Consider the following 13,762-nt stretch of genomic DNA (forward strand, 5'->3'; position numbering starts at 1 on the left):
ACACACACACACACACACACACACACACACACACACACACACACACACACACAGACGTGCGGTCGTATATCATGTAAATGAGGTCGTGTCAAACTACTCTGGCACGGACCTAATTTTCCACTGCTCGCTCGTGTTAAAAAAAAAGTCACCGAGACAAACGTCATTCTGGGAACACTTTTGCTCTTGCTGTTTCCCCTTGAAGAATTTTTAGAACGTACACGTCACGCACTACTTTCTAGAGTGACGTCTTTTGGCTTTGACGTCAAAGATTTCACGATGCTTTGGAAGAGATCAAGGTTCCCAAAGACTGACGCGTCTTCAATTTGGGCGCTTCGACTGAGGGACGTTCGTATCAAAATACACGCAAGTACAGTATGTAGGGTAAACAGAATACTACATGGCGTGCTGTGTCATATCCGATTTACACTTGTTGCTTTTTCAAATATTGAAAAGCTCGCTTCCGCTCGCATTTCAATTTATAAAAAAAACCACAAACTCGTGTAAATCTTATATAACATATCAGGCCATGTAGTACTCTCGCTCTCTCTATCTCTTATCTCTTTTCTCTCTTCTCTCTCTCTCTCTCTCTCTCTCTCTCTCTCTCTCTCTCTCTCTCTCTCTCTCTCTCTCTCTCTCTCTCTCTCTCTCTCTCTCTCCTGGCCAGTCGGCCTTATGGTTCTAGGACACACCTGAACCAGACAATTACAATTAGGTAGTCATTGGAGTTCAGCGTGGCTGCCATGGCTGAGATGTTGAAGGCAATTTCAGTACGGGCACAAATCCCTCAGCACCCGGGCCCCATTAACCGGCTGCTCGGGGATTCACTTGTAACAGACAGGGGCGTCTGCTGCGGTCACTTTTAATCCATCAACTCTCAAGACTTTATCCCACTGCATAACACCCAACTCTTTAAGAGCCCGCCTCAATCTTCTGTCTGTCTTTCTTTATTTATTGGTAGTGACTATATCCACGGGTCCGTGCCTCTAGTCCCCCATGCTATATCCACGTCAGTGACGTCATTTCCGCGGAATCGTTCGGAATCACTCGGCAGTCGCGAAGCCTCGCGTTGGCACTCGGGACTCTTGGCGCCATATTGTTGAGATGGAGGAGGAGGAAGAATCAATTTGTGTTGCAATTTGTTTTCATAAAATAACAGACCCTGTGTTGGGTCTTGTAACAATAAAGAGAAGTAACTGAATTCACAAACTCATTGCTGAACGACCGCTTGATCTTCTTAGATTTTAAGAGAGCAAAAAATGGTGAATTCAAAATCATGGGAGTACTGTGGACAGTTGTGACTTACGGAGTTCAGCCCCTCAGCACCAATCTAGCGAATAGGGAAGACCAATACATCATTCTTCATCTTCCGGTTGGTAGCTTTAGTCCACACGTTGACAACATTCACTTAAACATTTGAACAATCGACACATGCTTCACACTGCATCAAAAATCACCGCAAACTAGGCAAAGTGCAAATCCCGAATAAACATGCAAGTTCAGGTGAGGTTCGTATTAAGAGGGGGGGGGGGGGGCCTGCAATGTTGCAATGTCACCACAGAGAACGCTGTATACTGCTCATAAAGTCTAAACATGGAATTATGACATTGATATTTTACAGCTGACGTGCTAGTCATGTCTGTTAAGTGCCGAACCAAAAGCAGGAAAATATTGGGCAAGAGTAGCGTCCCTTGTCAGTGACGTGGATTTAGCATGGGGGACTCGAGGCACGGACCCGTGGATGTAGCCTTATTTATTTGGTGTTTAACGTCGTTTTCAACCGTTCAAGGATCTTCTGTCTGACATGCTGTCTTCTAATATAGAGTGATGTTGATGCTCGCCTGTTGTCTCTCTCTCTCTGTGTCCCTCTCTCTCTGTCCTCTCCCTCTCTCTGTCCTCTTTCTCTCTCTCCTCCCTCCCTCTCTCTCTCTCTGTCTGTCCTCTCCCTCTCTCTGTCCTCTCTCTCTCTCTCTCCTCCCTCCCTCTCTCTCTCTTGCCCCTCTCTCTCTCTCTCTCTCTCTCTCCTCCCTCTCTCTCTCTCTCTCTTGCCCCTCTCTCTCTCTCTCTGTTCCTCACGTCCCGCTCCCCCACTGTCCGTCTGTCTCCTCTCTCTCTCTCGTCCCCCCCCCCTATGTCTCATGCTATCTGTCTCTCTCATTCTATCTCTCCGTGTGTCTGTTTCTCTCCCCACCCCCCACCCCCCCCCCCCCCCACTCTCTCTCTCTTTTTCGTCTCCCCCCTTAGGTCTCATGCTATCTCTGTCTCTCTCATTCTATCTCTCCATGTGTCCCTGTTTCTCTCCCCACCCCCCCCCCCCCCCCCCCTCTCTCTTTCTCGTTCGAAGGCCTATCATCCCCTTCCCTCGCTTCAGTCTAGCACTTACCACTTTTACAATAATCATATTGTTAGCAGAAACACTGAAACACGTATCTATAATTATTTCGAATTGTTGTTTTTTTGTGCTGTTTTTGTTGTTGACAGAAAACTGATCATTGGCCACAAAATCTCAAGAACGTAAAAATCAGCTTTTGACTGACGTAATGTTCTACCATGCACGTGTTAATCCGCGTCAGTCGTATTCCTCATGCCTGGTTCACAAAGTTCTCGATATATATAACATATTCCTCTCTTACGGCAACGTTAGGATGCCATACTCGCGTCTGCATCTTCAGTTGTCATCAGCCTGTGCAGAGATACAGCTGCATCCCGATTATGGTCGACCATTAATGCCAAATGCCTACGCCTGCCGCCCACCTCTCACTCAACACAATCGTTCCGTGTCTGCAACCCTGAGAGATAGGAGTGTGCGATAATACTTTCCTTCGTTATCTGTGGAGACAGCTCTCAGATACTTCAATATCTACTGCACCTACAGTTACAATGTATAGGATGAGGTTATTTTCTTGAGGGGCAGGAGTGTGCGATGATACTTTTCTTTGTTATCTGTGGAGACAGTTATTCAGATACTTTAATATCTAGTGCACAATTGCACATACAGTAACAGTTGATAGGATGCGGTAGTTCTATTTTTAGAGTTCTTTCAAACTCACACTCGCCCCAAAAGCTCCGTACTTCAATATCTAGTGCTTTAATGCACATACAGTGACAAAGTAGGATGCACATTTGTTTTTTTCATATCAAACCAACCATTAACACTCCCCGTCATCTCCGTTCCACAATACACCAAAAATATATAAAACGATTCAATAAGACCTATAGGCATATCAGAGTGTATACATTTTTTTTAAATTTCTGAATATAGCACGTTTACATACTTGTTGTAGCGAATTTTCTGCGAACAAAAATACTTCAATTGATAAAGAAAAGAGTCATAAATATTCTTCAGCTTTTTCTGCAATAGCGACGAACAAACAAATTAAACGTTTTGTTTCGAGGCGAAAGTAAATCTGTTTTGATAAATCCCTCAAATGTAAACAAAAGCAGGGTTTGGGAAAGTATCACTCACAACAACGAACAGAAGAACAAAATGGTGTTCTGTTACCTTTTCAAATAAATCATGGAACAAGTACGAGTTGAATAAGCAATAAATATATAAGTCCAACTGTTGTCATCTTCGCCAGAATGTAGAAGGCAGCAGCTACAAAACTATCGTCAAATAATGACATCGTAAGTCGTTTCTGTGAGAAAATTTTCAGGGTTATCAAACATTGACAGTATTGAAGACAATCACACAAATACCCGCTTCAATCTGAGTCAAGCTGCTCTTACGATGAACACACTCACACACACACACACACACACACACACACACACACACACACACACACACACACACACACACACACACACACACACACACACACACACACACACACACACACACACACACACACACACACACACACACACACACACACACACACACACACACACACACACACACACACACACACACACAAAACGATAGCTTTCAACAAACAAGGGTAAACCTTACCATTCACGTTGAAGTAGGTAAATTTCCCGACATTCTCAGTTTGTTAGCGAAGAAAACAAAACAAAAAGAAAACAAAACAAAATAGGGAAGAAAGACCCTTCAACTTCCTCCAAGGACGAAGAGTCAATTTTAGATATCACAAAAAAGCTAACATCATTAGCAATCATGCTTTATTAACATGTCCTGGGATTGTGAAAATGCAAAGCTTCGTTCCTAGCAAGCAGGGCTACAAAGTCCAAACCTTTCACGAGAACTGCAGTCAACAGTTCTCTCTAACCCGGCGTGGACCTGAACTGGTAATGTAGCACTGTCTTGCTTATCAATTGCAAAGAATGTGCACCTTGGCAAAACAATACACTGATTTCGTCACCGCTGCATCAATATCAGGCAGAGATAGGCGAACATATCACAATGAATAATGAACAACTTTGTTTCTGCTCCGTCCAAGCTCCATGGCGTTTGCAAAATACACGTTCCCTGTTTGCTTTTTGCTCGAGACAGAGATAAATATGAGAATATGTAACAACGAAGCATCTTTGTTTTTGTTGTGCTGAAGTTTCATCACTATTGTACAGCTCATACCTCCTGCTTGTTTTTGCATCTTTGTTTCTGGTTCTCTTCAGTTCCGTTGCTATTATATAAATTATGCAAAATAAAGCCCTACTAATTCTTGCTAGTGATAGAGACGCGAAAATATATCACACGAAAACATCCTTCTGTCTCGGCAAAGTTCAGTTGGTGTAGCCTATACAAAACACGTCCCTCACCAGTTCTTGCTTGGGGTGGCGATAGGAAAAAATATCACCCGGAAGCATCAATGTTCCAATATCTCTGAAGACCCGCTGCTTTGATAAAATGCACATCCCTGGCTAGTTCTTGCCAGGTGAGAGAGATGAAAGAAATTATCACATGGTAACACCTTTGTTTCTAATTATCTGAAGATCCGTTGATTTTGTACAAAGCATACCCCTTGTTATTTCTTGCTAGGTACAGAGATAGGAGATAATATCACACGGAAGCATCTTTGTTTCTTTTTCGCTGAAGATCCGTCGAGGTTGTTTTTTTCACATCAAATATAATCCCTGCTATATATTGTTGCAGCTACGTCCAACACAAGAAAACATAGCAAGGACAAACTTCACGTCAAACGAAGAATGTATCACATTAAGAAGATATGGGGTCACAATAATTTAAAGGGGACACTGACGAGCCATCACAAGGAGGTCACTTTGTCTGCAAACAACTTCTGACGAGCCATCACAAGGAGGTCACTTTGTCTGCAAACAACTTCTGACGAGCCATCACAAGGAGGTCACTTTGTCTGCGAACAACTTTTCTTTACTGTTTCTCCTGACAGTGCTAGCCCCGTTTTCCGTGAGAGGGGGCCCGTACTCGGTCTTGTTCACTCTGCTCCTGTTGGCCACGGCGGAGGAGTTGTTGGGGGAGTACTGGTTCCTCCTGGCCTCCAGGAAACACTTGGGGAAGAGGATCCTGCGGAAGGCGTAGCGGAACTCCGTGTTGAAGATGGAGTAGATGATGGGGTTGAGGCATGAGTTGACGTAGCCGCACCAGGTGAGGATCTGGAACACCAGCTTGGGGATGCACGTGTTGCAGAAGGCGGCGATGGGGTTGATGACGAAGAAGGGCGCCCAGCACAGCAGGAACACGCCCATGATGATCCCCAGCGTCACCGCCGCCTTGTGGTCCGACACCTTGTACGACCCTTTTGCCGCCCCGTTGCCGAAGCGCTCCGCCGTGTGCGTGCGCCGGATGGTCTCGGCGTGGCGGCGCGCGTAGCAGTACAGTCTGACATAGATGGACACCATGACGATACAGGGGATGTAGAAGCTGATGGCGGAAGACACGACCGCGTAGATGGGGTTGAGGTCGAAGATGCACAGCTCCGTGTCCGCCGTGGAGTTGAGCCCGGCTGGAGACTCATGCCAGCCCAGGTGAGTCGGGACGAAGGACATGAGGGCGGAGAGCACCCACACCGTCCCGATGAAGATGACAGTCTTGCGCGTGGTCATCCACGCCTCGTAGCGCAACGGGTCTTTGATGTGCACGTACCGGTCCAGCGAGATGACGCACAGATTGAGAATCGACGCCGTGGAGCACATGATGTCGGAGGAGATCCAGATCCGACAGAAGACGGCGCCGAAGACCCAGCGGCCGTGGATGTCGTTGGCGATGGCGAAGGTCATGACGACCAGGGCCACCAGCAGGTCCGCGATGGCTAGCGACACGATGAAGAAGTTGGAGTTCCGCTTCAAGCGGCGGTCGGTGAAGACAGCGGCGCAGACGAGGAGGTTGCCGACGACGGCGACGAAGACCATGATCGTCAGCATGGTGCCGATGACCGCTTTCTCTGCCACGCTGTAGCCCTCCTCCCCGTCCCCGCCCAGCCCCGCTCCCCCGCCCCCCGGGGGAGCCAGGTGAGACACGTTGCCTCCACCAGGGGTGTGGATGTTGTAGGTGGGGTTGGACATGTTGTCCGACGACATGCTGGCTGGCTCTTCGGAGTAGGTCGTCTTGGCGGTTGTGCTAGGCCTCCACGTGCTGGGACTGGGACGATGTCTTCACGGCGTGAATGTGCTGCTGCGATGCGGGCACGCCGATCCAGCATGGGGGAGACTTGGTATCGTGATGAAGGCAATGACAGGACAAGGGACCTGAAACAGAAAAAACGCCAAGGATTAGTGCAGCACATGGGGGAGACTTGGCATTGCGATGAAAGGACAAGTGACCTGGAACAGAAAAAACGCCAAGGATTAGTGCAGCACATGGGGGAGACTTGGTATTGCGATGAAAGGACAAGTGACCTGGAACAGAAAAAACGCCAAGGATTAGTGCAGCACATGGGGGAGACTTGGTATTGCGATGAAAGGACAAGTGACCTGGAACAGAAAAAACGCCAAGGATTAGTGCAGCACATGGGGGAGACTTGGTATTGCGATGAAAGGACAAGTGACCTGGAACAAAGAAATATGCCACGGTTTAGTTCAGCACAGCCATATACGGGGGAGGGGGGAGCTTTTATCGCGATGATGGGAGCGGGAGGTCAGAAGATCTGAAATGGAAATGCATACAGAGAAGTGTCAAGGTTTAGCTGAGCACGGGAGCTGGGATTCCTGTGTCACGATGGAGGCTATGAACAAAATAAAAGACCTTGAGCAGAAAAAATGCCACAGTCATAGGGACAGTTGTTATTGCGATGGAGGCAGTGTTGGGAGGACAGAAAACATAAAACACAAATGAGACTGTGCCAAAAGGTGACGTTTTCATGTCAGTATGTCCCAAATGACATCACCAGTACATTTTTCATTCTATCTAATCTGTTTTCGTTCTATTTTTTCTAATAACATGCGTTAACAATTGATTGCCAACTGGAATGGAAGAGCACAAAAAGTGTAACTTGATATGTAGTTTCTCTAGAGGGAAAAACATCTTCCACTTTCATGTCAGTGTGTCCCATGCAACATACATTTGCCAAACAGCTATGTGCAAGTAGATTATTTGTTAGTGGTATAGAAAATACTGATCAACAATTAAAGTCAGTTTTCACATTCATTTTCTACCTATTTCTTATTTGTTTATTCTGTTGGCAATGGTGAAATGTCAGCAATCGTGTGTCATTCGGGACAGTAGACATGACACCTGACCTTTTGGCACAGTCTCAAATACATACACACGTCCCAAGATTTAGCTGAGCACAGACGCGAGGGCAGGTGTGTGTTGTTGCTTTTTCAAAGTAAGTGTGAGGAGAAGACTTTGAACAAAAGGACCTGCCAAGGTTTAGACTAGCACATTGTTGGCGAGGGAAAGGGTATGGGAGTGAGGTGATGGTAGTTGGCAGAGAGGAGAAACCAGGAGGTGAAAACAGGGAGGTCATGACCGAGAAAATCGTTACAGACCTCAACGCCTCATCTCGCGTCACAACTCAACAGACAAGAGCCCGTGATGAGGGGGCGGCCGAGTTCAAGAGTTCACGAGAGGACAACACCCTTCACTCATCTTCATCGGAAGGATAAACAAAATCCACCCACGCCAAAACACAGTAATTGCCAGAAAGAGAAAATCTGACCCTAAAGACAAGGGGATGAAAAATTAATCAGAAGCTGTCTTCTACACCCCCGGAACAGACAAGCACATACCGCACGATACAGACAGCGAGGCCAGGACCCATCTTCAGTATTAAACTTCAAAATGAAATCCTCACGCTTGGATATCCGCTAGCTGCGATCCCCCCAAACTACACCAAGAATTGCATGCACTTGACGTAGTCCTGCTAAATGCGTGATGTGCCCAACAGACTGGTCGCCACACAGGCGGTGGCAATCCCGGGCGAAAGTGTGATCAAAAGGAAAGCTGAATCTCTCATTTCCTGCTGGTATCACGTCGGACACGAAAGTCTCAGCGACTGTCAGAGACACGCGGGTCTCCAGACATCCTGCTGGAGAATGAGAGTGAGAATAGTGTCGACCAAGGCTTCCTCTATGCCGCTTTTGTATGTGTAGTTGTTCTGTGTTGTATTGAAATCCGACGCCCCTGGACATCGACACTTTTTGAATGTTTCAGTTTTGTTTGTATCGTTACTTTTGGGAAGAGTTAGTCTCTCTCTCTCTCTCCCTCTCCCTCTCTCTCTCTCTCTCTCTCTCTCTCTCTCTCTCTGACACCCGGCACAATCGTATGCCCTAGCAAAGTCTGTTTTGGGCGAGGAATGCAACTTACAATTATAGAGTAGTAATTCATGAAATATCGTCGCATTCGAAGAAAAGGAAAACGGCACATTTTTCCGAGTGTAAAAGTACATGTTCGACGTTGTTCTCATTCCTTTGTTTGCACATTTACCACTGACGGCTTTGACGTGCTAACATTCTGAAGTAAAAGTAAACTTATTTACAGTTGTAATGAAGCAGTTAGATCCAACACTGAACAACACAATCAGGCAGACATTATAAGAGGGAAGGTATAGAGTGGGGCAAGTTATAATAACAACGAAAAGGAAGGTCGTACCAGTGTGTAAACCTGTTGCCAGAAGAAGAAAGAAATTGTCCAATTGTTGTTATAATCGTTTACAGGCAGGCAGGGTGTGCCGCAGAAAATTTTCCATTTTTATGTAACATTCTAATGGACAATAAAGTGTTATTGTTATTGTTACTGTTAATAACACGAAAGAATAGTTTGTTACAACTAGCTCTACCTGCTGTTACAATTTACCCCTTCTACAGTTGACCAACCCCCCCACCCACCCCCTTTAAGACTTCAACAAAATTGATAAAAGCAGGTCTTGGGGTTCCACTGCTTGGTTGTGTGTTATCGTATGGGAGGGGATCCACTGCTTGGTTGTATGTTATCGTATGGGTGGGGTTCCACTGCTTGGTTGTATGTTATCGTATGGGAGGGGTTCCACTGCTTGGTTGTATGTTATCGTATGGGAGGGGTTCCACTGCTTGGTTGTATGTTATCGTATGGGAGGGGTTCCACTGCTTGGTTGTATGTTATCGTATGGGAGGGGTTCCACTGCTTGGTTGTATGTTATCGTATGGGAGGGGTTCCACTGCTTGGTTGTATGTTACCGTATGGGAGGGGTTCCACTGCATGGTTGTATGTTATCGTGTGGGAGGGGTTCCACTGCTTGGTTGTATGTTATCGTATGGGAGGGGTTCCACTGCTTGGTTGTATGTTATCGTATGGGAGGGGTTCCACTGCTTGGTTGTATGTTATCGTATGGGAGGGGTTCCACTGCTTGGTTGTATGTTATCGTATGGGAGGGGTTCCACTGCTTGGTTGTATGTTATCGTATGGGAGGGGTTCCACTTCTTTGGTTGTATGTTATCGTATGGGAGGGGTTCCACTGCGTGGTTGTATGTTATCGTATGGCAGGGGTTCCACTGCTTGGTTGTATGTTATCGTATGGGAGGGGATCCACTGCTTGGTTGTATGTTATCGTATGGGAGGGGTTCCACTGCTTGGTTGTATGTTACCGTATGGGAGGGGTTCCACTGCATGGTTGTATGTTATCGTATGGGAGGGGTTTCACTGCTTGGTTGTAAGTTATCGTATGGGAGGGTTCCACTGCTTGGTTGTATGTTATCGTATGGGAGGGGTTCCACTGCTTGGTTGTATGTTATCGTATGGGAGGGGATCCACTGCTTGGTTGTATGTTATTGTATGGGAGGGGTTCCACTGCTTGGTTGTATGTTATCGTATGGGAGGGGTTCCACTGCTTGGTTGTGTGTTATCGTATGGGAGGGGTTCCACTGCTTGGTTGTATGTTTTCGTATGGGAGGGGTTCCACTGCGTGGTTGTATGTTATCGTATGGCAGGGGTTCCACTGCTTGGTTGTATGTTATCGTATGGGAGGGGTTCCACTGCTTGGTTGAATGTTATCGTATGGGAGGGGTTCCACTGCATGGTTGTATGTTATCGTATGGGAGGGGATCCACTGCTTGGTTGTATGTTATCGTATGGGAAGGGTTCCACTGCTTGGTTGTATGTTATCGTATGGGAGGGGTTCCACTGCTTGGTTGTATGTTATCGTATGGGAGGGGATCCACTGCTTGGTTGTATGTTATCGTATGGGAGGGGTTCCACTGCTTGGTTGTATGTTATCGTATGGGAGGGGTTCCACTGCTTGGTTGTATGTTATCGTATGGGAGGGGTTCCACTGCTTGGTTGTATGTTATCGTATGGGAGGGCTTCCACTGCTTGGTTGTATGTTATCGTATGGGAGGGGTTCCATTGCTTGGTTGTATGTTATCGTATAGGAGGGGTTCCACTGCTTGGTTGTATGTTATCGTATGGGAGGGGTTCCACTGCTTGGTTGTGTGTTATCGTATGGGAGGGGTTCCACTGTTTGGTTGTATGTTATCGTATGGGAGGGGTTCCACCGCTTGGTTGTATGTTATCGTATGGGAGGGGATCCACTGCTTGGTTGTATGTTATCGTATGGGATGGGTTCCACTGCTTGGTTGTATGTTATCGTATGGGAGGGGTTCCACTGCTTGGTTGTGTGTTATCGTATGGGAGGGGTTCCACTGCTTGGTTGTATGTTATCGTATGGGAGGGGTTCCACTGCTTGATTGTATGTTATCGTATGGGAGGGGTTCCACTGCTTGGTTGTATGTTATCGTATGGGAGGGGTTCCACTGCTTGGTTGTATGTTATCGTATAGGAGGGGTTCCACTGTTTGGTTGTATGTTATCGTATGGGAAGGGTTCCACTGCATGGTTGTATGTTATCGTATAGGAGGGGTTCCACTGCTTGGTTGTATGTTATCGTATGGGAGGGGTTCCACTGCTTGGTTGTATGTTATCGTATGGGAGAGGTTCCACTGCTTGGTTGTATGTTATCGTATGGGAGGGGTTCCAATGCTTGGTTGTGTGTTATCGTATGGGAGGGGTTCCACTGTTTGGTTGTATGTTATCGTATGGGAGGGGTTCCACTGCTTGGTTGTATGTTATCGTATGGGAGGGGTTCCACTGCTTGGTTGTGTGTTATCGTATGGGAGGGGTTCCACTGTTTGGTTGTATGTTATCGTATGGGAGGGGTTCCACTGTTTGATTGTATGTTATCGTATGGGAGGGGTTCCACTGCTTGGTTGTATGTTATCGTATGGGAGGGGTTCCACTGCTTGGTTGTATGTTATCGTATGGGAGGGGATCCACTGCTTGGTTGTATGTTATCGTATGGGAGGGGTTCCACTGCTTGGTTGTATGTTATCGTATGGGAGGGGTTCCACTGCTTGGTTGTATGTTATCGTATGGGAGGGGTTCCACTGCTTGGTTGTATGTTATCGTATGGGAGGGGTTCCACTGCTTGGTTGTATGTTATCGTATGGGAGGGGTTCCAATTCTTGGTTGTATGTTATCGTATGGGAGGGGTTCCACTGCTTGGTTGTATGTTATCGTATGGGAGGGGTTCCACTGCTTGGTTGTATGTTATCGTATGGGAGGGGTTCCACTGCTTGGTTGTATGTTATCGTATGGGAGAGGTTCCACTGCTTGGTTGTATGTTATCGTATGGGAGAGGTTCCACTGCTTGGTTGTATGTTATCGTATGGGAGGGCTTCCACTGCTTGGTTGTATGTTATCGTATGGGAGGGGTTCCACTGCTTGGTTGTATGTTATCGTATGGGAGGGGTTCCACTGCTTGGTTGTATGTTATCGTATGGGAGAGGTTCCACTGCTTGGTTGTATGTTATCGTATGGGAGAGGTTCCACTGCTTGGTTGTATGTTATCGTATGGGAAGGGTTCCACTGCATGGTTGTATGTTATCGTATAGGAGGGGTTCCACTGCTTGGTTGTATGTTATCGTATGGGAGGGGTTCCACTGTTTGATTGTATGTTATCGTATGGGAGGGGTTCCACTGCTTGGTTGTATGTTATCGTATGGGAGGGGTTCCACTGCTTGGTTGTATGTTATCGTATGGGAGGGGTTCCACCGCTTGGTTGTATGTTACCGTATGGGAGGGGTTCCACTGCTTGGTTGTATGTTACCGTATGGGAGGGGTTCCACTGCTTGGTTGTATGTTATCGTATGGGAGGGGTTCCACTGCTTGGTTGTATGTTATCGTATGGGAGGGGTTCCACTGCTTGGTTGTATGTTATCGTATGATGGCGTAGCCCTGGCGCTTTTTTTTTGATGAAAAGAAAGATGATCTATTTGAAGAAGGGGGGGGGGGGGGGTCCACAAGCCAGTGTAAAGAGTCTTAGTTGTTAAGTAGTCAGGCAAAAGCAAAAGAACGGTTTAGGTCAATAATCTTACAACTTAGGACTTAATCTTAGGATGTAATCTTACAACTTAATCCTACCCCTGCTCTCCGCTGCTAAATCATTTGGGTTTCAGTAGCACGTTTGAGAAGAACTATTTGACGCAATAATCTATGGATATCCATCACATCTAATGAGCTATTGACCAATTAAATTAAAGCGAACCATAATTATTTTGCCAACGGACTCATCCCCTCAGTGAGCATGGTGCATTTTCTAGATTGCGGTAGTTTAATATCGCCCCGCTGGGACCGCCGAGACCACACAGTCAAGTTTTATCTGTTTCATGTCTGCATTTTTGATAAGATCGAAGGCTCGGTACCCCAGACTCCCGTCGCGTGAACCATATTTTTCCACCAGCTTCCCGGGTAGTTTACGATCGTCCGCGTGGCATGGCAGCCACCTCTCTCTCGCTCTCTCACACACCAAATCGACTTGGAGACCGCTTTCAATCATCAGCTTCATCGATCATGATGTAATGGAAATTGTCGGGCTTCTGTTCCCCTTCAAAACTTGATCCCTCCCTGCTTTACTAGGGATGAGGATGATGCCACTGCACCCCTACCTTGCAAGCACTGGAGATAGTTAAACACAAAAACTGGTGGTTAATTCGCCAGTGATATTCCAATGGTCACGCCATCGTCCTTTTTCTGAAAACAAAATTCGCTTGTTCTTGAAATGCTTGTTACTGTCTTCGGAGAAACTGGATTCAGGCGAAAGGTTCCACATCCCTCTCTCTCCTACTCTCTTCTATGTGTAGAGCTCTTAGGTCCCTATGTTACTGTCTTCAGAGAAACTGGATTCAGGCGAAAGGTTCCACATCTCTCTCTCCTACTCTGTTCTCCTAGAGCTCTTAGGTCCCTGCGTTGCCTGTTCTTGCAATCAGCGCTTTGCCTTGATTGAGAATGTTTAATTTAAAAATGAAAGTTTTGTTTCAGTGCTTGTTATTCTCTTATGTGCAAGGAGCTTGGTTCTGCATAACTCACTATTACTGTTCTTGTCTCCGCCTCAACTAGATCTCTTATCTGTCCATTT

The 13,762-nt window shown here is 46.5% G+C and overlaps 1 protein-coding gene across 2 annotated transcripts in view; it reads right to left on the reverse strand.

The window, feature by feature from the left end:
• Positions 1 to 3,954: 3,954 nt before the first annotated feature.
• LOC138981192 (dopamine receptor 1-like) overlaps positions 3,955 to 13,762 on the reverse strand; it is a 71,869-nt gene continuing 62,061 nt past the window's right edge. For both annotated transcript variants that reach the window (XM_070354032.1, XM_070354031.1), the window contains one exon: positions 3,955 to 6,624. In XM_070354032.1, coding sequence (XP_070210133.1) covers positions 5,254 to 6,456 — 1,203 coding nt within the window. In that variant the 5' untranslated portion in view covers positions 6,457 to 6,624 and the 3' untranslated portion in view covers positions 3,955 to 5,253. The remainder of the gene's footprint in view (positions 6,625 to 13,762) is intronic.

The sequence above is a fragment of the Littorina saxatilis genome, linkage group LG12 (assembly GCF_037325665.1).
Source record: "Littorina saxatilis isolate snail1 linkage group LG12, US_GU_Lsax_2.0, whole genome shotgun sequence".
NCBI classification, from domain to species: domain Eukaryota; kingdom Metazoa; phylum Mollusca; class Gastropoda; order Littorinimorpha; family Littorinidae; genus Littorina; species Littorina saxatilis.